The sequence below is a fragment of the Leuresthes tenuis genome, unplaced genomic scaffold (assembly GCF_036924035.1).
Source record: "Leuresthes tenuis unplaced genomic scaffold, fLeuTen1.0.hap1 SCAF_5, whole genome shotgun sequence".
NCBI classification, from domain to species: domain Eukaryota; kingdom Metazoa; phylum Chordata; class Actinopteri; order Atheriniformes; family Atherinopsidae; genus Leuresthes; species Leuresthes tenuis.
The window spans coordinates 3,833,362-3,856,790 of record NW_027325359.1 but is presented as its reverse complement, the minus strand read 5'-3'; the positions used below and the strand labels follow the sequence as shown (position 1 = coordinate 3,856,790).

The 23,429-nt window shown below is 40.3% G+C and overlaps 1 protein-coding gene across 1 annotated transcript; it reads right to left on the bottom strand.

The window, feature by feature from the left end:
- Window positions 1-775: 775 nt before the first annotated feature.
- LOC140306577 (SITS-binding protein) lies at window positions 776-20,729 on the bottom strand. The gene is made up of 10 exons (XM_072385184.1): window positions 20,068-20,729; window positions 18,416-18,587; window positions 8,936-9,143; window positions 8,622-8,772; window positions 5,770-5,967; window positions 5,052-5,320; window positions 4,771-4,907; window positions 3,485-3,606; window positions 1,293-1,472; window positions 776-1,123 (listed from the first exon to the last, which is right to left on the bottom strand). The coding sequence occupies exons 1-10, from the start codon at window positions 20,536-20,538 to the stop codon at window positions 950-952; spliced, it is 2,082 nt and encodes a 693-aa protein (XP_072241285.1). The 5' UTR covers window positions 20,539-20,729; the 3' UTR covers window positions 776-949.
- Window positions 20,730-23,429: the final 2,700 nt, after the last annotated feature.

Below are 23,429 nucleotides of genomic sequence, written 5' to 3'. Positions count from 1 at the left end.
AGAGCCACCAATTTAGTATCTCTTGCTATGGCAGGTTAGTAATAAGGTAAAATCTGTTTTCTAAATTCATATTTGCAAAATTACAGCTACAGTGGCTTGGCCTCAGGTTCCTCTCGTTTACAGTACTAAGGGACATTCAGATACGTCCAACAGAGTGGTACGTTTATTAACTGATTTTAACTATTGTAAGAATATATGCTAAGGGGTGATAGGTTGTTGTATGGTGTAATGACTGTAAAGCAGTGAAAATCTGTGACTTGAGGTACATTCATAAAACATCAGCCCCTCAGTCTGACAGGTTCAAGTAAAAGCCTTTCCAACGAGTGAGCGAGACATTTGGTACCATGGTGAGTCTGTCCCTGTTTGCAGCTTTCTGTGACCGAACATCCTCCTGGTAAGCATTTCCCTCGATAAAAAAACCCTTTCAAACTTCTTCCTTTGTTTTTCCATTTCGTCATTTGGTCTTCTTGAGAGATTCAGATTATTTAAAGCCAACAGTGAGGCTTACTTTGTTCCTCCTTATGAAGAGAGCCAGCAGCAACTAAAAATTCAAATATTGTAGAAAGGCCGTATGTAAACACACAGATTTCTCCGGAACTATACACACACACACACAAAAAAAAAAAAAACAGGAGAAAAAAAGCTGACTGGATCTGGAAAAAGTCCAGAAAAAATCAGCTAAGAGGTAAAACTGATTAACATTTTAAAAAAGGAAGAAAAAAAAAACAGTCACAAAGGAAACAAAATACAAACAGTTTTAAACTGTAAAGTGCAAGTATATAAAAAAAAATATTTCTACATGTCATCTCAAGTCAGAGCTTGAGAAAGGGTCAATGGTCTTTAGTGGAAAAGTGCAAGTTGGGAACAGCACAAGTATTTTTCTTTTAAAGAATTTGATTCAAAACAGTAACAGGTTAAGTCAGGTGACTCAGTGGATGAGTCATATAACTCAGCTTCTTCGTAAGAAAACAGCCACCTCCTCCAGAGGAACAGGGTAGTCCTGCAGAAACGTCCCCCCATCAAACACCTGCCCGTTCCGGCTGTCCTGCCATTGGAAGCCCCCGTCAGGTAAATAAACATCCCTCTGAACTGCCCCCTTCTCCACTACTGGTGCTACCAAGACCTGAAAATACAAAATTGTTTAAACAAATTCACACGTCATGGATTGTACACTTTACTCAAAAGACATGAGATTATTGCTGGGGACAGTTTTGTTCACCATCAGAATACAAAGTACATCTGATGCTGAAAATAGAAACCCAATCCCCTCCCATCAGAGTAGTTGAAGTCACCTCGTCTCCGATGAGGAACTGGTCATCAATGGTGAAAGTCAAGGGATCGCTGGGGCTGAGCCACCACATCGGCCGGTAGATGGGGTTTCCTACCATCTGCCACTCCTCTGCATACTTCTCTATCAGCGGTACCACATCTCTCTGGTGTTTGGCTATATAGGTCCGAGTTAGGTTTAGCACCTGTGGAAAGTTAACGAGGATTCCAGAAATAAAGAATTAGGGGAAAATGACCTACTTTAAAGGTATAAAGAGGGATGACTGTCTGCCTTTTTGTCAAACTGTGTTTATATTGAGAAGCACTTACGCCTTTTAATTATACTCAGCCAAATGTATTTTCAAGATATCTAGAGCATCTTGAAAATGAGAACGTCAAAGTCCTTTTTAAAAACGAAATCATCTGTTTCAAGGGTCTCAAGACAGGAATAATATTGACAATGAGGTCTGCTAGGGACATTTATGCCATTTCTTTACCCAGAGATGGAACATAAAAGCAGCTTATTGCTGACTTAGTGGGTTTAACACTGTCCAAGTTTTTCTCCTGTCTCCCTCTAGCCGAACAACTTCAGCATTCCTAGAAGGGTCACATCCTCCTCAGTGTCCCGTGACAAAAACAAAACTTGACCGCGTCTATAAAAAATGTATTTTCATGAGTTGGGATGGAGAACATTCAGAATGAGTTTGAATCACAGCCCAGGTTTGAGTAGATCTTTCTCTAATTGAGAAGCCAGGCGTGTGTGGCTTTGAGGTTTTGCTGCTATTTGGATCCGGCGCACTCGCCGCTGTGACCTGTCCATGACTGACTACAGTCTCATACATTCTGGAAATAAAGGTGTACATTTCAAATACAGTAAGAGCTCATAAAAGAGTCATTAATTACTTGCAATGGAGCAGCCTTTTCTCCACTAAACATCGCTTCAGTCTCACTTGGTCTTACTTTAAAAGCTGAAGGCTATAGCTACTACACACCAAAATGGAAACGTTCCTGCTGTCAAATGTCTGGCTGTCCAAAATGCTTAAATTTATCTTTGTCACGCAACACAAGTCACTACCAGTATATTTTCCTGCGTTTTTTCTTCTTCCATGGGAAAAAAATACAGTTGAACACTCCTACTCTGTCACATTTGTCAGTTACTCATAGAAATCTTAATTACCACGATAGAGTATTTTTCCAAGACTTGTCCTCAGATTCATTATCATTCCAGCTGAAGTGGCCTTTAAGAGTGAGAGTGAGCCATAAATCTAGAATGGGGAGCGTAATTCAGAACAGATGGCCTCTAAACCACAGGTGAATGAGATGAGGAAAGGCGGGATGGACTGGGGAGGGGGGAAAAAACCCTAACCCTCTCTAAAAACATAAACACTTTCAGGAATCTGAGTGCCGGCACCTCATTGTCAAAAATATCAATATCTGTCACCAGAGACTGGACACCCTGATTTCCTGCAGCGTACGGTGAATATCTTATTCTCAATTTCCAGCAGAGAGGAAGGGGTAGTCCTGCCTCTCCTGCCAAGTTTGAGATTCGATAATCAGGCCTCAGCAGTGCTAAAACTTCTCTGCAGAATCATTGGTGGGAACTTTACAGTAGTGACCCTCAAAACTGAGGCTGGGTCAATAAACTGCACCTCCAATATCTTTTTAAAAAAGCATCGTACAAGAAGGAAGTACGATCTCCCTCTCCCTTTTGGAACATCTAATTGGCAGCAGTCCCACCTCACTTCACTTGATCTCTCTGCTATAAATCCTCACAAGTGAAAATCTCGTTAACAAGTCAGGAAAAGAATGTGAACCTTCTATGTTGTTACTTTTCTAATTCCATGTAATGCGGATGACACAGCTGTGTAAAAAAAGCCTTTTCAAACATCTTGATTTGCTTTTCCATTTCTTTATCTGGTGTTCTTCAGAGATTCAGATTCTTTAAGTCAACAATGAGGCAGCAACTAAAAATGTAAAGACCGTAGAAAGGTCGTATGTAAACATCCAGATTTCTCCGGAACTATAGTCAGACACAAAAATGTCTCATCAGTGGATGAGTCTTATAACTCAGCTTCTTTGTAAGAAAACCGTCTGCAGCTGGAGATCAAGGCGTCCTGTTTCTGGTGATTGATATTTTTGACAGTGAGGTCTGTGAGGTCACCCATCTCAGGTGTATGGTGCTCGGATCAGTTTGTAATGTGTTTATGGTTGTATGTACCTCGTCTTCTCCGCAGACCCAGGGTGGTGTGTGGAAGCTCATAACTGGGAGGAAGGCTGCGATTTCTAGCCAACGGATGAACAATTCCTCATCTGAGACCAGGTCTCCAGACAGAGAGCCTCCTGTAAGGAAAGAGACAGACGGAAACATCATATGTAAGAAAACAGATTATGGAACTTGTGTAAACTGGGAGAAGTGAGTCTCTTTTTCTCCTGTTATACAATTACAGTGATAAGTTGAATTCCAGTCCATGAAACAGCTCAACAAAATGTCTTCAATTTGGCCTGTTAGACCTGCAAACTGAGGCAAGATGGGCAAACAAAACTCTGTTTAATCTCCAATGGACCGATGACTTGGATTTAATTAGACTGTGTTTAACTGGGCTTGAATTAAACAGGATTGTTTTTAGTAAAGTGCATTGACATTACTTCTGCACTGAATTGTATATATAAATAAAAGGCATGATTTGGATGCCTTTCTGTGTGGAGTTTGCATGTTCTCCCTGTGTATGCGTGGGTTCTCTCTGGGTACTCAGGCTTCCTCCCAGAGTCCAAAAACATGCATATTATTTTAATTGGTTTCTCTAAAATTGTCCTTAGGAGTGAGTGTGAGCGTGTGTGGTTGTTTGTCTTGTTTGTCTCTGTGTGGCCCTGTGATGGACTGGCGACCAGTCCAAGGTCTACCCTGCCTCTCACCCGATGATCGCTGGGATAGGCTCCAGCCCCCCCGCGACCCGACCGACAGATTAAGTGGGTATAGAAAATTGGATGGATGATTTAGATTATTAGGTTATTAGTAGTTTGATTGTTTGAAAATGAATGAAGCACAATGGTTTGGGCTTATAGTAATTTGTGTTTTGGGACCCATGTGTTCTGAGAATACATCGATAATAAGCATAAAATAAATTTATTCATCTGCAGATGTGTTACATCATGAATGGGTTTTATTAACTGAACAGTCTACAATGTTTCCCATTTGTCTATTCTGTCTGTGCTATTGACAGCTCCCTGTTTTCTCCACTTCAAAGTAAATAGTTTTCTCACAGACATCAGCTGTCTGCCTGGCTGTGAACCACCAACAGAGGAATTTGGAATATTACAAGAATACATCTGATTATTCTGCCAGAAACCAGAATGATGAGTTCGGATGAGTTCTTTGTCTGTGTATTTTGTGAATTTCAAACTAAGGCAACTAACAGCTAAATTACATTTATGTATTTCAATGTATGGGCCAAATATCATCATGGTGTTAGAAGTGAAAAAGTGATACATAGGCTATTGTATTACCTACTGCATCAGGAATGAGAAAGTTGTATCCCAGCAGTGTGTGGTGCAGCAGGGAGGGAATGATGGCCCTCAGCCCCATCGAGCTCCAGTCAGACTCCAGGGGGGTCATCTTCACAAACAGTGGCTTGTGGCTTGACCTGAGACACGAAATTAGTGTGCAATAAACATACCCGAAAAAGGAAAGCAAGCTCAAGGAGCAATGTCAAGAGACAATGGAACTAATTTTGGGAAAATGGTTGTTGATGGAACATGCTTAAATATTTGGTGCTTGAGAGTATTACCGTGTCCCTGCTGTCATGATGGTGGAGTCTCCTATCCAGGTGGCCAGGTCAGCTAGAAGTTCAATATACTTGTCACCACCCAGAGCCTGTGGTGGACGCAGGGCCTGCTCCTCGAACAGATTCCTCTCGCCCCCATCTAGCATGATGTACTCCATCCCCAAATGAGTCTGTAGGGAGCCCACCCTGTCCAGAAACCAGCTCACTGCTCCTGGGTTTGTGAGGTTCAGCTTAACACAGAACTTTCCACGCCACTGACTCATCACAGGGATCTGGATGGGAGGACAGGGGCAAGTGGATTTTTTAAAAATGCTCTTTTATTTGATGCTGCAATCGCTTTCTCTCTGGATGATAAGGTGATTATCAACTACTGTGTCTCGGCTGTTGCTGTGGCATAGATTTTGGATTAGACCATATTTACAGTGTTCTGCTTTTTATCAAACGGAAATCTGCAAAGCAGTTTCAAAGTCTCATCTGGAAAGTAGATCTGTTCTCTTTACAGCAGAATATAGTGTTCTAGTTGGTTCTTTGCTATGGAGGACTTCACATACAACTAAATATGCTCTCCAGGAATGGTTCACAGTTTTGGAAAGCAGCTGCGTGCCCCAACAGCAGCTAAACTTTACAAACAGACCCCGCAGGTGGATGATTTCATATGTGTAGTACTGTAAACTGGGCTAATTATTTTACAGGATGATGGTTTGCGCCTCTCAGGTCTCACCAGCTGTCCCTGCGGGGCTGAGGGGAGACTGAGCCAGAAGGCCTCGGTGCCATCAACGAGTGAGGTGTGGAACTGTGTGGTGTCCACACCCAGGAAAGGGGACAGGGTGATGGAAATGTTAAGAAGCTTGACAAGTGGGAGGTCCCTGGTCAGTCTCTTGGACATCCCCCTTTTCCTGCTATTGAGGTAGTCATGGTCCTACAAAAAGGCAGATGGATACAGAATTATACATACACTTATACAAGGAATGTGGGAACTTTTCTTTGAAAACTTGCATGTTTGAATATATTACTTGTGTCAGAACCATTTGATGTGTGTTATAATCCTTCAAACACAGACTTAAGGTTATGTAACTGTAACAAAATCTTTTAAGAATATAAAGACTGACATTAGGAGGTGAAAAAGCTGTGGGAAGAAAGCACGGATTAGCACATACTGTGCAATTTCTCAAGATTCTTTTTCTGATCTTTGTTGCTCTGCGTTTTTTGCAAGGACGAAAAAGAGAAACACTAGAGAAAAACAAAGACTAGATTCTGTTATTTTCTAATCACTTTCAAAAGGGTACTTTACTAAAATAAGTTCAGAAAAATGGCAAACCATCTCTAATTGTTCACAGCCAGGAAGTAATTCCAAGCTAATATGGTTAAACTGCAGTGAAAGAGAGGATCATTGTTGCCTGTCACATTTTTGTGGAGCCTTACGCTTCATGGACAACTTCAGTCGTGTATGTTTCCATGCAGAGCTGTACGCTTGACTTGTTCTTTATAGCACGAACCGGGGGGAATGGGGTGATGTAGCGTCAACAAAACTAGCGCTTTATCTTTGATGTACCAGAAAACATGTGATTCAAGGAAACTCCTGTTCACAAAAAGGAATCCATCTACTGACATGTGTTGCTCCTCCCATTTTGTCTCCCCTCTCTTTGTCCTTTTACACCTCGTGAACTGAAAACGGGAACATACTGTTGCTATTGTGCTTGTATGGTCTATAAAACACGATGGTCAGATTATGAGAAACTACCCAGCCTTCCTCACTGTTGCAGGCTGCTGGTCAGATTACAGTGTTGAGGTGGTGTCATGATCACCTGCTTGAGTAAGTCTTGGCTGACATCCCTTCAAATCTCAACACAAACAATTTCTTGCCATCCTACAGTTACCACACTCAGAGCAACCTGAGATCTATTACTTGAGGCTCTGTTTATATTCTCTCAGTGGTATTTGTTTTGTAATGGAACATCACAAGGTACTGAAAATGATCCACTTGACTATGGACTATGGTCTAGTTTCCACGCAGTTCAGAATAATGTCAAAAGGACTTGACTAATGTGAAGCAATAATAGAAAGGACTGATATTACAAACAATAGCAAAACATCACACTCTTTTGTATTAAAATACATTTCTGTAGACATAATTATATCAATATAACTTTTGAATAGTTGAAAATATTAAGAAAAACATGACATTTCTTATCTATGAGCTATAAGACTTCATCAGAAGTGTTATGCTTGTGTAATTGGAACTCAGACTTTTCACATGAATGCCATAAGCCATCAGTTCCCTACGACATTTCAGTGAAACTGTTCTCCTTCCTCCATTCCCTGACTGTCTCAGGCACTCTGGAGATACACTTAAGAAAGTCACTCAGCTCTAACTTTGGCCAATTTTGTGCCCCTTATACTTTCCCCAACTTTAACCTACTTTTCATGATCAACAGTTAAATGTACAAGATCAGCTTGAGATGGAGTACTGGCAAAGTGGGGGCCATTTTCAGCAGTCTCACCTTCAATTGCAAATACGTTGTTCCTGAGCTCTGCATCTTTATGGTGAATAGCTGGAGAACCATCAGCTGTATTCTAATGACTTTAAGTAGAAGCCAATACTTTAGATAGATTTCAGAGTAGATACCTAAACTGAGGCTAACAGATTATCAAAGGTAAAGACTTCCTGTTCAGTTTGCCATTCAAATGGCCAGTTTAAATTCATGGTTTTTGATGACTTCTGCTGACTTGCCAGAGAATGTCACCACGTCACATGATGCTATAATCTTAAGGGTAATAAGGCACCTGCAGCCAGGATCGGTTAAATGCTTTTTTAGTTGCTCTCCACCAACTGGACTGGTTGGGAACCACCTCTGTGACAACACAGCTCCGCCTTGACTAGCTGAACTTTTCACTGACACACGATACATTATATTCTATTGTTATTTCTCCCTATCAGAATTCTTCAGATTTCTTTTCTGGCAGCTCATTTTCTAAATACATCATAATTTCCGTCCAGAAAGTTGTTTAAACAGCTTACTTCAAAAGACACTGTGATGTAACTGGAAAAGAAAAGTGTATTAGCCTTTTGAATAACATTCTCTTCACCACCTGGCAATGAAGAAGAAAGAGATAAAAATTCATAAAAAAAAGAAAGTGTGGCTCTAGTCGGTATTCGTGTGAGATCAGGAACTGATGTGATCTCACTTACATAAGACTGGACTTGACTGGACTGGACTCTTTTTTTACACTTCACCTCTTGCCTCACCTGCCATCTAACTGACCGAAGATGCAGCTATAAGCAGCTGAATTTGCACACTGCAACATATCTGTTCGGTGAATGCATAGGAAACGTTAAAACAAATCTAATAAAGCTCAATCCAAACAGCTGATGGTTTGAACATCTATTTTGGTGAATATGTCCTGTTTCTTTTGCTCTCCAGATGTTTCTATGTCTTCAACCAAAGCCAGGTAATACTGATCAGAAAGGCCCCAGAGCAGGCTTATTCGTTCAACTGACACAAAAAATTAATCTTGACTTTAAAAAGTGGAAGAAGAAGCAGTACAGTTCAGCAGACAGTGTACAGCATGTACCATATCAGAGAGGAGGGTGGTGGAATGTTCATTGAGGGTGATGACTCCCTCCCCCAGCTGGTGTCTCTTCAGACGATTTGAGAAGGTTCTCAGCTCCCTCTCCACCTTCGGCCCTGAATCTACATTAGCGAGCAGCTTCCAGAATGGCAGCCTGTAGGACAGACAGCGGGATCAGAGATGTTTGTGACTCACTAAATACCCTCAAAGTTTCTTGTACTCCTCTGCCACTGTTTGACTTACCAATATTATGTCAGCGAGAAATAAAGAAGGAGAATATTCAAATTTTCTCAAATTTTAATCTAAACTGAACTCACCACAGTGCTTTCATGTTTGGCAGTTCCCTGTTGTGCTCGGAGAGCTGTTGCACTGCTTCCTGGTGAGCGGCTTTCACATTGTGGGCCACACACACAGTGTACTGCAGAGGGAGACGCTCCATACTAGGCAGTGACTGCAGGCAGAACTGCTGTCTGCTTTCCACCCCGAGCTGCAGGGGGATATCAGGAGATACGAGCACAGCAACACCTGCATGCAAGGAAGCAGACAAGAGAGACAGGAAATCGGTTTAATGTATCATCCTTGTCAGAAATAAATAAATCATTAGATAGAGAATAATAAAATCATGGTGTATAGGCAGCAAACTGAAGCTAAATCTTGGTGACATACTTAGTATTTCAGTGCCAACAGTTATACAGTCAGCCTTAAAGTAGAGGTAGTGCAAGTAACACGGTCCATCACAGATTCCACTTTTATGACATCGTGCATGAGTGTTACTGAGACCAGTATGAGTGTGACGGATTGCGTGTTGTGGGAGATAGAGAGTAAGCTGTGTCAGCTGACATTGCTCCACTGAGATGGATGAAAAACACTCCCGAGAATGAAATATAGAAGTAGGTGGAAGGATGAGTTTCCCTTGGGACTACTGGCAAATTGTCACACTGCACACCCATGATAGAAGAGTCGGGAAGCCTGGAAAGGCCTGCTTTCTGTGTAAAAAGTCACCTGGTTTATTTATTTATTTTTTTTAGTGGGTTTGATTCTAAATTCTGAAACATAAGATCCGACTGTTCTCTTTCTATGACAGGAAACAAATAAGAATACTGGTAATCAAATGAGTCGGCTTAAACCTAAAACCCTCCAGCTCAGATTGGTCCTTTTGTTCTTTCCAAGGCATGTAAAGCTTTTGCGAAGTGAAATTACAAGATTATGCATAGCAGAAAATTATGTCCACAGATGTAGCCGCTCTGTAAGGAATGCCTCGTCCCTCTCAGGTTACCCTTACCCTCACCCCTTCTCCCCCAACCTGACTCCCATCTTCTCCCTCCCAGATTTAACTATCTCCTCTTCCTTTCTGCTCTGCCTGGCTAAGTGTCAGTCCCATTGAATGCCAACAAAACGCAGGCTGGTATCGATCCTAGCCGTTAACCCAGACTCTGACCTAAGACCTCGGCTTCTGTTTCTGTTTCTGCACAAGCAGCTCAAAGTACCCAAACTGGGGATTTGAGATTGGTAGCTAATCTATGAACTGATTAGACAGTCTGAGAAGCTGGTGAGAGCTTGGCTCAATAAGGCCACCCTCTCATGTTTCAATAAACTTACTGTTCTCATGCGGGCAAGGACCAGGAGCATGCAGGATAATTATGTACCAGTTTATAATCAGATTAATAGTTTCAAAGATCCGTATTAAAGTACTGCATAAAGCCAGTGAAGAGTCTTCAACCACGGGGTAATTCTCACGTGTTTGCAATTGATAATGTCAAAGAGATACTGGTAACGCCTCAGCTGTTTCTGACAAGGTATTAGGTCACCAACCTATTGCATCTTACAGATTCATATATGGCAGATAAATGTAGATTTTTAATAAAAAAATGTTATATATATATATATATATAGATATATGTGTATATCTATATATATATATATATATATAATATAAATATAAAACTGCAATTATAAATCTCTTAGTTAATTTTTAATAAAGTAAGAGGAGAGCATTTGAAAACTGTGTGAATCTTAAGTGTACAGTGGAGACGAAAGTGGGTCAGAGGAGAAAATGTTACAGCTTTATGGAAGGATGGAAGTGAAACACAGGCAGTGGAAATAGAAGCAACGAGAGTACACCAGACACCAAGCAGCCTCGTAGAAAGATGTGCAGATACAGCAAGCTGTGTACAGTTTATTTTACCAAAAGTGCACACAGGATGGAAAGAGGAGTTTAAGTTTGCAAGCATGACTTCCGAAGTCATATTTATTTTTTTATGGAAGATGAAACAGCAGAGCCTCAAAGAAATGTGATGGGCAAAAAACACAGTGCAAAACTGTTGTTCCAAATATTCCATCGGTGACAGAACATGAAGATTTTAAATCCAAGTAACTAAACTTGAATTGTGTTTTTATACATTTTTTTCTGTCTAAGCATGATTATATAAGCCTTGTGCTCTATACGACACAAACATTGCATCTGTGGATGTGTATACCAGATGAGAGCAGGGAGTGGGTTGTTTAAAGAAACTGACGCAGGTTTGAGGCCTTGAGTTACAGCCAAGGTGGGATGCCGGGAGGAAACGAATGAGGCGACCCTATTTTTAGAACAATTTCTTAAAAATTCCAAGCTTCCCATAAAATGTTTTCCACTAGCTCTCAAAAGTAAAATTATATGTCCGACCGAAAATATCCTTTCACCTTCAAAGCAGCAGCAAATGTAAAGATGAATGAAGTTTAATAGACAGATTTGAATGATTTGACACACACATTCCTCAATTTTACAGTTGTTGAGCAAATGCACAAATCAAATAACCTTCACACACATGTGAACATGCACGCATTTTCTCACACGCTCACACACTGTTTCTTTACTGGGAAACTACAGACGTCCAAGAAAAACAGGGCAAGACTTATAGGACCATAAAGGTGCTGCACTTCCTTTTACTCAGTCTGAGGTGAGTGTTTGGAGGTGGCGGCGGAGGTGACCCCGTGCACCTTCTTGTGGGTCAGGAAGGTTTTAATGTGGCGTCTAAACCCTCGGAGAGCGGCTGGTCTGAGGGAAAATTCTGCAGCCCGTCTCCCTGTTGCTGTGGACCAGATGGGCTGCGCTCCTTTACCTGTCATATTTATACTTTTATTTATGACAACCGTGCACGCTTACAGACCTGACGGGTTATAAAAATGTGCATTGAAACAATCACTGTGTGGGAGTGTGTGTGTGTGTTCAGGCATGTATTTCCTTAACAATGGAAATTTAGTTTCTGTGCCCAACCTCAAGAAATTGATGGCCACAAAACTGGGATCTTGCCATGGTAGTAAATTTCCAAATCCCGCTTATTGAAAAAAATAATGAAGCACTTTCTCTGCTCTACTCCTCTCATCACTCAGCTTTATTGTTTTTACTGTGAGGCACTGTGTTCTGTGCAAACATCACTATCAACCGATCTGAGAGGAAGATTCCAGATCTGACTACTCTATAAATGATCTAATATGTTTTTTTTTTGTTTACTTAATCAAATTCTTTTACATGAGCTGGTGAAATAACACATACGTTCATTTATATTTGTGGACTGAACTGATCAAAGCGATTCCTGATCTTTTGCAAAAGTGACCTGACCAACCTCAGATCACATGCTTATTGATGAGGATGTGATTAAGTTTATACACACAATAACTACACTAAAGGATAGAAACTGTTTCATCAATGCTCCATTTAAAAAGTCAGACTTGTTCAATGCCCTTGATAGAAACAATGGGTGGTCGACTGGAAAATTTTGTGGGGTGATTTTCACACAGTAGCCCTCTCATACAAGAGATGACAGCCTACTTTGGACAAAGCCTCTGCTCGCCGAGTGAGTAATTCTTCAAGTGTTTCAGATCTAACTAGTTCGCGAGTGTCGAGGTTTCAGGGCAGCTGCCTGGAGACCTCGTGGTGACCTATTGAGCAAGTAACACACATGACTGTTTCTGAGCAGCTTGTTTTCTGTCAACAAGGAGATCTTTTCAACTCCTTGATCTTATAAACAGCGTGGAAATAAGGAAGAAATACTTGACCAGAAGCTGTTCAGAAAAGTTATCCAAAAAAAAAAAAAAAACACAATTCAAAACCAATGTGTGAAATAGCTACGTTGTTGTTGGACACACTCTGACACCAAGGTGAAACCGGAAGAATCTGACACCGAGTTGAAAAACGGGAGTTTTCCAACATGGTTGACATTGCAAAGGCATTTATTTAACCCAAACCATGACCTTTATTTAAACCTAATCAAGCTGTTTGGTGCCTGTAAGTCTAATAATAAAATGAAATCTAGGGGTACTATGCAACAACTGAAAACAAAACTAAACAGCAACAGAGTATGAAACTAAGTAAAACAAACAAACAGAAACAAAAAGATCAGCAGCAATGAAAAAAACACCACTACAATTCTCCAATCTTTTAAAAAGCTGTAGCAGACAGTCACATGAGGTGGGAAACAATTTGTTACTTTCCCTCCATCCTGTGTGATTGCTTTCCACGAAATATGTTTTCACCTTTCTGTTCCCTTACTTATCATCATAAAGGTCTGCTGTATCAACTAAAACTGATCTACAAAAGAAAATAGTAAAATCCACGGTGGTTTCACAAGTTTTATCTGTATCTCTCAGTTGTGCTTGGCTGCTCTCCACTGATATAACCAACGACAAATGAGCAGCAGTCAAGTATCATCCCACATGGAAACACTGAGTCAGAGAGGGAAACGAAGAAAAGGAATTAAAGATAAAAGGGAGAACAGGAGGAAAAAAGGCTAAAATTAAATATGGCAAGAGAGGTTATGTGCTGCATACACAGTACAAACACTTATGTGTGTATTTGTTGGAGGTGGTTAAAATATTTTAAGGCTCGATTTAATTTGTGCTCAATTTAAATGATTCTCTCAGAAATTCTACCTGATTTATCTTCTGATCTATCTTCTGTGACACATGGGAAAAGTGGCTACAAGGAAGCAGAGCTTAGCTCCACATGATGATTGTAATGTCAATGATAAAAAAAAATTAAAAAAACTACAGCTATCACCCCATCACTATTTTAAGCTCTTTAGTGTAATAAGGGTTAATGCTCGTATTGGACTAATGATGGAACAGAAAAAAGGTCAGGAGAGTGTTGCTCACTGTGTGTAGATGCAGGTTATTGTTATCCATAATCTAACGCAAGTATTCAAATGAATAAATTATATCTGTGTGTGTTTGTGTGGGTAAATCAAAGACACGTGAATAAATGGTTACATTTTGGACAAATATCTAATTGCTGATTTAATAAATAACTTTGACTTTAACTATTGTTTTCTATACCCTGCTCCCTAGTCGCTGCTGTAATATGGTCCATGAATAAACAACAAGACTGTGTATTGTCTAAAAGCTCTAAAATAAATCACTGAACAGTAATTATGCACTTCAGGTTTTAGAAGGTATCAAAAAAACCTTATTCAGCTTTGAAAACATCGACAGCTGAGATTATTTTCTTACTTTTCCGGTAGCACAGACCTATGTTCATACAGTGATTTTAGATATTTAAAAGCAGAACTTAGCTTAAACTGAAGCTGGATATATATTGCTGTATATATATACTAATACAGACATTTGTTTTAATACACCAAAGAGGAATAATTTGAATAGAAAAAAAAATACACTGATAGAAATGGATGTATTTTGCTGAGAGCCTCAATAGAGAGATATTTGCAGTTATTATGGCCAAATGCATGCTAACTTATATTTGTAGGTTAAATGAAACAGTGCAAAACTGTAAGCTCAGGATCCCCGACTCAACTCAGATTGCAGAAAAAGCTTCAGGACACAGTCCAAAAGAGTCAGTTATTATGTTTTCATTGCATGATTTAGCTAGAGCAACATCTAATCTATTCTTCGTAGCTTAGCTGCTTTTGTATGGATAAAGACAGCTGGGACTGTGACAAGTTCCTCCAGTTGGCAACATTCTCAAATGTCACTCTGCTGCACGCCTGCATATATTCTGTCTCCCGTCTTCCTGCTTTACTTCTACCTCTTCTCTTACTTTGTCATTTGTTGTCTCTCTTCTACATTCTGTTCACCTGTGCAGCTAGTTGTCTTTAACTTGCCTTATTGCACTAAGATTCAGTCTGTCTGCCTTACTCTTTAACCATCCCCAGAGGTCCTCTGAGGTTAGCAATGTCAGTCACACCCCGACAGTTCCCACCACACATTTATAATGTGCTCCTCTGACTAACTAGAGTCAGCGAAGACAGGTCACATGCAAACACATCATGTGTGCAACAGTCAAGGGGTTCAAACAGCTGCCCTAATATTATATTAAAACGGGGGTATGTTTGTTCCCAGAAGGCAGATTCAGAAAGAGAGGCAGCATCAGAGCTACACTGAAGGATTTGAGCTAAAGTGGAGGTTTTTCAGTACATAAATCATTGAAAGCGAGAGAGAGAGAGAGAGAGAGAGAGAGAGAGAGAGAGAGAGAGAGAGAGAGAGAGAGAGAGAGAGAGAGAGAGAGAGAGAGAGAGAGAGAGAGAGAGAGAGAGAGAGAGAGGAGTGTTTGCAGTTCGGGTTAAATCAAAATGCAGTAAAATTTGGTTTGTTAAAGTCATATATCAAACCATGGTTTGCTGCGAGTTAGTGTCGAAACACCACTGAATAACCTCAACAGACTGAAAACCCTGTCTCTGTTTTCTGTGCAGTTGCACTTGAAAAAAGCAAACACACATATGAGTAACACAAAATGTTACAATATATTTCACAAAGTATAAATAAAAGATTATTTTACATTCTGTAAATTATTTTACTGGTACGTTCAATAAAATTTGCCTGATGTTTGTAAAAATAAAAGCCTTTTCACAAACCAAAACCGGAACAAATTGATAATACAATTAAGCCTTCACATGACTGCATGCACTCCCATAATGATCGTGTACTATCCATTATAAATAGTTTTCTCTCCCTCGGCTTCAACAAATAAGACAGTTGTGACTGCACCAATAGAATATTAGGCTGATGATGCATTTAGCTTCAAGAATCCAGGTGTACATGCTTTTCTTTCCTTACAGAGTGAAATAATTTACAAAGTTGTTTGGTATTTCATTAAAATTTTCATGGAAACATGTCAGCTGGATCAGCACAAGAGCACAGACTGCTGTGTGGTTGTTTTGGAGGAATCCTGGCAATGTTTGCGTATCAGCATGTTAGTCGAGGTAACTTACCCGATCTAATGTTCATCCTAAAACTAAAGCAGAGGTGTATAATTGGACTGATGCTCTCTCTTGATGTTCAGATCAGAGGTAGAACAACTTGTGAGTGATGTGATGCACAGTACATGTTTACTTAGCGTTTACAGTTGTTGAATCACTATGGAGGGTCTCAGTTTAGTACACAATCTGATCGCTCATGAAAGGATCTGATTAATTTTAGCTGAACATTAAGTACTGAAATGTTTTTAAGATAACCAACTTATAAGAAGCAAGCATATCATAAGAGATGTAAAACTATTCTCCCAGGGACCAAATGTTCCCGTTATGCAAGTCAAACAGCCAAACAAAGACATCCTTGAACTTCTATGCAAAATACCGGGGTAAATATACCTTTAATGCCCAAACAGACATTGTTGCCATTGCTAAGCATCAGTTTGCTATGTTTAGGGCTACGTACCCCATGTGTCTGTTACTTGGCAACTTTTAAACATTTACTCTCATTGGGACACCACCTCATCTATGTGCATGTTGTTTTTGTGTGTGTGCATAGCTTTCCAGAAAAACAAAAGGGTTACAAGGTCCTCATGCTTCCTCTCCTCTCACAAGGTGGAAAAGGGATTTAAGTCATGTGACTCTCATGTTAAGCTCACCACTCTTATGTAACATACCAAAATGCGACTGACTGCATTTGTAGAGGCATGTGTGCATTTGTTTCTGTCAGTAGATGTATGAATGCGTGAGGCTGTTAACGCTCAGTGAAGTCATAATAAATTAATGCTTATGTCAGATCTTCCATTGTGGATGGTAAGCCTTTCATTTTGCCCCTTTGCTTCACACACTGATAGGCTACTACCTTCAATTCATACCTGCACAATGAGTGTCAAAACAAAAATTGTGTAAAAATTTAGATTTTTCAGCCAGTGATGTTTTAATAATCCGTCTTCATTTCCAAAATACCAATACAGTGTGTAAACTGTAAATACCAACAGCAAACAGCGATTCACAAATTTAATTTAAACTTTTCATCTAATTAAATCTGACCAATTTTCTTGGTGTTCTTGTTTTTATTACTGTTCTTTTTTGTTTCATATATTTCACAAACACATTTTGCATGTTTACCAGTGTGTTGCATCACTTATTCTTTTAACAACACTTATTCAGTGTTTGAGAACCGAGGAAACCAGTTGTTAGTTCTGATAGTGAGATGTTTCTCCATACCTAACTGATATAGGATTTCAGCTCCTCAACAGTTCAGGGTCTCTCTCTTATTTCTTGTTCCATAATCCATCAAATGTTTTCAGGGGGTGTGGACCGCAGGCTCTTTAGCACCTGGACTCTTTCATTACAGAAGAATAATGGTGTTAATATGTGCACCGTGTGGTCTGATATTGTTTCGTTAAAATAAGCAAGGCCTTGCCTGAAAAAGATGAGATGCTGGCATTTGAGCTGTGCACTAATAGCAGGTTGGATAGCTTCTTTTTATACACAAGGACGCGACATCCATGATTTCCAAATAGAGAACAGGAGAGTTTCCATTTCACCTGAGTTTATCTGAGGGAAAGTGAGCTTGGGCCCAAAGAGGGTGGTGGCATTCCTGGATCTTGTTTTTTTTTCTGGATGTTGTGGCATTTCTGGATCCACAGTTGAGATTTGGCTAGCATTTATGGATGCTGTAATGAACTGTGAGTCCATGCAGGGATTTCCACAACAGAGCCAGGTCTCCTTTTTTTAAAAATTAATTAACTTTTTTATTAATGCGACAACGTCTTCACAATATGAATATATAAAGTATGTTAGCAACTGTCAGAATACTAATAATCTCATTGTAATCAGCCTCAAAAGAACAATGACTCATTGATTTGAGCAGTGGCTGCAAAACACCAGATTAAGACAATTTGAGAGTCCAAAGTTCCTGAGCATAATGCTGTACTCTATGGCAAAAATACATGTACACAAACACTGTGCTCATTCCTCGTCAGTCACATTAACCATTCACATCCGCTAGCAGTTCCAGCCTTCCCACTTTGCCCCCAGGATAAAATCTAACACCCCAAAAATAACCTGTTGAGTTATACCAGTCAGCAGAGCACTCCTCCAATCCATTCTTTTTATAGAGACAAAAGGCAATTATGCCAGTATCACTAAGAGTTAATTTAAGATGCTAAAGGAGGTTTGGTCTCCTTTGTAGTTTAATCTATAAATGAATAAACTGACATGCCGCAGACAGTATAATGTTACACTATGGGTCTGTCTGGATATATTGGCTACACTGCCAATATTTCCAGACAGTTGTGTAGATGCTGCTTCTGGAGACATTTCTTTTTTTCAAAGTTTTGAGACAAACAAACACTTACATGAGGGGTTGAGGGCGTAAGAAAACACAACAGTGTTCAAAGGATTTCCCTCACGCCCTGGGATTCACACCACACATTGTACACAGATTGATGCGGAGTCAGATTTCTACATCCCTTGTTCAAAGTGCAGAAATGGCTGACCCTGTGCCATATTAGATGAGAAAAGATCTCTCTATTTGTGTGTGCAGACAAAAGCTGTGACTTAACTGATTGTGGGCCACAAGTAATATAAATATTCAGTCCCATCACTTACCCGATGAACCCAAGAAGTAGCGTTCCAGGGCAGAGCCAAACCCAGAGGGAGTGTCCTTCAGATCGCTGACAATGAAGGGCTGCATTGTGGCGTTTTGATCGTTAATCGGCCAGGTCTGACCCCGAACACTGGCGCCGCCATACCAAGACAAGTTGGTCATTGAGAAGCAGTCCTGAAAGAAAAATACATACATGCATACATGCACACAGTCAAACACAAAAGTAAAAGAAAGGAACAAGAAGACACGTAGGAGAGAACAGTTTCAATTCAAGAAGACAGATAACAATAGCATGCATGGGAGAGTTGGAGAGGAGACTTGGCTGGAAGGAGGAAGCATGAAAAATTAGATTCATCAAAAAAAGGTGTGGTTGATTTGCAAATTACAGGAGTCACAAACTACTTTGAAGCTGAGGATGCTAAAACAATGAATTTTTCCTTAAAGTTTCCTTTTTTTTTAACATACTCAAACATCTAAATGATCAAATACATTTTGGTTTATTAGAGCATCCAAATACTTTAGTGCATTTCAATTAAGCCTAATAAGCCTTTAAAGTAATATGAATTTCACAGAAAAATGTGTTGTATGAGCCATACTTAATTCGAACTATGGCTGAATGCAATCTATATTTTTATTGAAGGTAACTGTAAATGCTGTGTTATGCTGGTACATGAGACTGTCTAAGAAAGCGTGGCACGCACTAGGGATTGAATGACAAGTGAGTTTTCTAAGACACACACACACACTTTGAAATCTGCAAACTTGAAGCTCATTGATTTCATGTCAGCAAATCTGGGGTCTCTTGCCAACTGGTCAGCTGAGAGTCTGGGCAAGATTTTGTAAATTAGGACAACAAGTCGACTTGGGTATGGAAAGATTTGCAGGGAACAGTCGCGCCACATGACAGGGAGTTAAGGCGAGGAATGTTTCAGTGGGAACGGATTAACCTCCCTAAACATCCCAATAGTGTAGTGCTTTTGATTGTAATTAAGATGGGAGATGAAGTGCACGGCAAGGACTGTGCATGAAAAAATGTTTAACAAGTCTAACGAAGCAGATTTAATATGACATGTGGCTGTAGCCTCCTGACTGAGTTAAGAGGCACTAAGAAGCGTCACACAAGCGAACATTTATGTTCTTAATATCCAAAAAAAGCCTTAAAATCGTTTAATCAAACGCCCTGATTAAACTCTCAAGTGTTGTTGTCACTAAAACTAAATGTAAATTGCATATTTTATAATAACTCAATTCGATTAATTTACCGGGCAACATAAATCATGGCATCCCGGTAAAATGTGCGTTTTAAATGACTTCTGAGGATAATTTCACACGTAGTTCAATAGTTTGAATGAACAGGTGGGGGATAAAATTAAGCAGCTCAAACTTGGGCTGATCACCGGTATAAAATACATCTTGTGTAAGATTTAAAGGAGGGAAATTATATAACGTCTCCATCTCTTGCAAGGCAGGGGCCCTTTAGTCATGTTTCAAACAAGATCAGCAATAGTTGCGCGTTAACACTGTGCAAACAAAGAAGTCGAACTCCAAATCCTTTTCAAAACAACTATTTTTTTTTTTTTTTTTTTTTTGTCATAATGCATTTTGGACTCGCTGGCATTTTTCTGTGCGGACTGGCTCTTGAGTGTGCACCTACCTTCAGCTCCACATGACAGTGCACCGGCGCCCAATTCATACTGTAGCACTCCGTCTCCGTATCCTCATTCACCTCCAGCGAGATCTTTACCTCGGCCACCGAGTCCCACGTGTAGCAGAACTCAGTCTTATTAAGCCAGCACAAGTTCCTCACGAAGGGAACCTCTATGTCGGGGTTCCCCACGTTCCCGACGTCTATCTCCACGTAGGTCTTGTCCTCCATCAGAGTCTGTATGACGAGCGAGTGGGTTCTTCTCTCCCAGATCAGTCCGCTAAAAGTCCCCCTAAGGATCCAGTTTTTGTTGGGCTGATCTACCACTTGCCAGTATATGATCCCAATAGTCATTACAAAGAAGACAGCCACCCCCAGACACGCTATAGCTCCTTTCCAGGTCTCGTTCATCTCCTTCAATCCCGTGTCCCATGTTACCTCTGGGATGGGGCTAGGGTTCCTATTTCGAGCGTGGGGCATGTTGTTTTTGAGATCAACAAAGAATCAAACACGAAAAATGCTGCAGAAATCTCTGTGCGACAAAAATCTCTCTTGCCTCATCATGTAATGGTGTTGTCAGAGAGGCTACAGTGAAAGCCAGACTACTCTTTATCTTTACACCGTTTACTCTCCTGCTTTTTTGTGCGCAACTGTGCCAGCAACAGAGACCTGTCATGTGAAGAAAGCTGTGAGAAAAAGTAAATCCCAGCGAAGAAAGGATCAAGTGCGGATGAATAGTTGACTTACCACATACTGCTGCTGTTTTAAAAGAGCTGGATTTGTAAATTGGATTGGCTGCAGTGTGCTCATGAACAGTCCGAAGCCGGGTTTGGCAGCAATGCCTACGAATAGCTCCTAAGACGCTCTCTTGCTTGCCCTGCACTTTCTGACGTAACGCCGGGTTGTTTCTTCTGGGGAACGGTAGAGAGAGGGAAATGGGGGATCAAGAGGGCTTGACAAAGTCTTGGAGATGCCAGCCGGGATGTGGAGGCCAGAAGGGAGGCCTGGAAGGGAGGGAACCCCCCTATGCATGCGTGCAAGCAGATTCTCCCTGCGCTCTCCGTGCGTAAAAATTGTGCGGAGTTGTCATCTGGTGGTTTGGTAGACAGTAAGGGGCGTCAGTTGGACATGGCAAAGCCGTGGCACATGGCATGCTCCATTCACACTGAATCATTTGATGTTTAATGTTTAAACTTATTTTGTACAGGCGATGTTATTACAAGGAAACTTATTAATTAAATTGACCAGAGATTTAAAATGCATTTCTTGTTTTAGATTATTATTCCACTTGTCAGATCCATGCACTGTGTGGCATAGAGTAAGGGGAAATATGTTTTGACGATTTTTTCTTTGACAGTTACCTTCAGTAAAGTGAGTTAAGCTGAAGCTCTTGATTAATTTAACTTTGTACTGATCTATTTAAAATATGAACGTAAACTATTCGGAGAAACAAATCCAGGACTCCAAATGCTAGTCTTTGTCTTACTCCTTTGTTCCAAGTTATACGAGAAGACATTACAATAGACCACCACATTTAGGCAATAAATGAATCCAATCACAAAACCTTCATGACTTTAAAACTGAATCCAGTCAAGATTTTTTAGGAACTTGCTATAATCATTTAGTTTACCCACAATGGTTTCTGAAAAAAAAAATCAATAACATGAAATTATTTCAAAACCCACATCATAAAGATGTGAAAACCTAAGTTATTGAGATAAATATGTACAGCAGTGTAGCCTCAATCATAGGAACTGATGTTCAAATGTCATTAGGGTTTGTTCTTATAATAAATCCAGTGTTCATTAAACAAGCCAAAATAGCACTTTGCATGCAGACAGAGCTTGTCTCACAGTTTCAGAGGTTAATTGATTGACTGTGCAGTAAAAAAATCACATGCAGAAAAAAGATACCATACTGATGTATGTGGTTGCTTCAGAGTGTGTTGTGGCATAATATATCATAGATTGTGTGATGTTTAATGTCCTGTGTGAATCACGGGGTGTGCAGAAGACATCTGAGGGCAAGAATGGTGTTTACGAGTGGCTCAAGGGTAGTGGGTGATGGTGTGATTTGTCGAAGGTGGAATTTAGACTGTCAACATCTATTGTGTCTGGAGTTATAATGTCAACATAGTACGACTGGTTCACCCATAATTAACTCGTCCCCTGAGTTAATGCACATGCATGAAATTGGACCAAAAAGAATCCACAAAAACACACACTTTATTCCAGCGTTCTGACACCTAGAATGAACATAACTCATGTCAATTAATTCCAATTTGGTGTCACTATCTATTTATTTCAACACAGTTGTTACTGTAACATGGTCACGGCTCTACTGGTATCCAACAGCAACTTTATTAGACCCAAAAATAAGACAAGAGGAATCATGTCTTTAACAATGTTAAGTTTGCAGGCTGAGGTCCTCAGTGGACTGTGCACCAGATACCTTAAGAGTGTCGGCTGACATACCTTAAAGATCATTTGCCCCTGTTCCCGTTTATGCATTTGAGCCCCCCCCCCAATCCATCACATAGCTCTGGCAGAGGCAGAGACACTGGATAAGGCTGTGGGAACCTGTGTGAAAACTACACTTGAACACGCTAATCCATCTGCGGTCAGTTTAGAGAAATCTCAGGAAATCTGAGTGAAACTCTGATAATTTAGTGCCAGTATTTCAAGACACAACATTCTTCATAAGAAACAACAGTGTTTTTATCTGCACCAACTTGTTTAAGCATGAGACAAAGGAGCTCCACAGTCAGTGTGTCCATTGCCATGTGACGGAGTCTTGCATCAATGTGATAAGTGTTCAGTATCTTTGGAGATGTATCTAAACAGTGATTTTCCACAAACGCTCTCAGATTATGCAGTTTAGAAAGTGCAGTCTTACACATGCACATGCTCCATTGATGGACAAATGTTTGCACTACTTTGTATCTTCAGTTTTGCATTTGAAAACCTAAACTTCATATTCACTATAGGCCCAATAGCAGCCCGACTCCTGGGTCAGAGGTCAAGCTGATGACTTCAACGGAACATCCAGGGGGGCGGTCTAAATTTACACGCCATCCAAATTGCCCACGACCCTCTGGACTATTAATAGTTAGAGGACTGCTGCGTGGCATGCATCTCCTCCCTCTGAGTGTGTGAACATGGGACGTGAAAAAAAAGAGGAATCTGACCTGAAGTGGTCACTATCTCTGACTGCTCATTTAGTGTTGATGGCAAGGGGGCAAGAGTTTAATTAAGTATGGTGTGGACAGGCTAATGGTTTATGTTTTTGTGTGTCAAAGTGGACTCCCTGCTCTGAGCTGCAATCAGTAGAAAATTATTTGTGTTAATGTAATGGTAACAGTATATATGAGC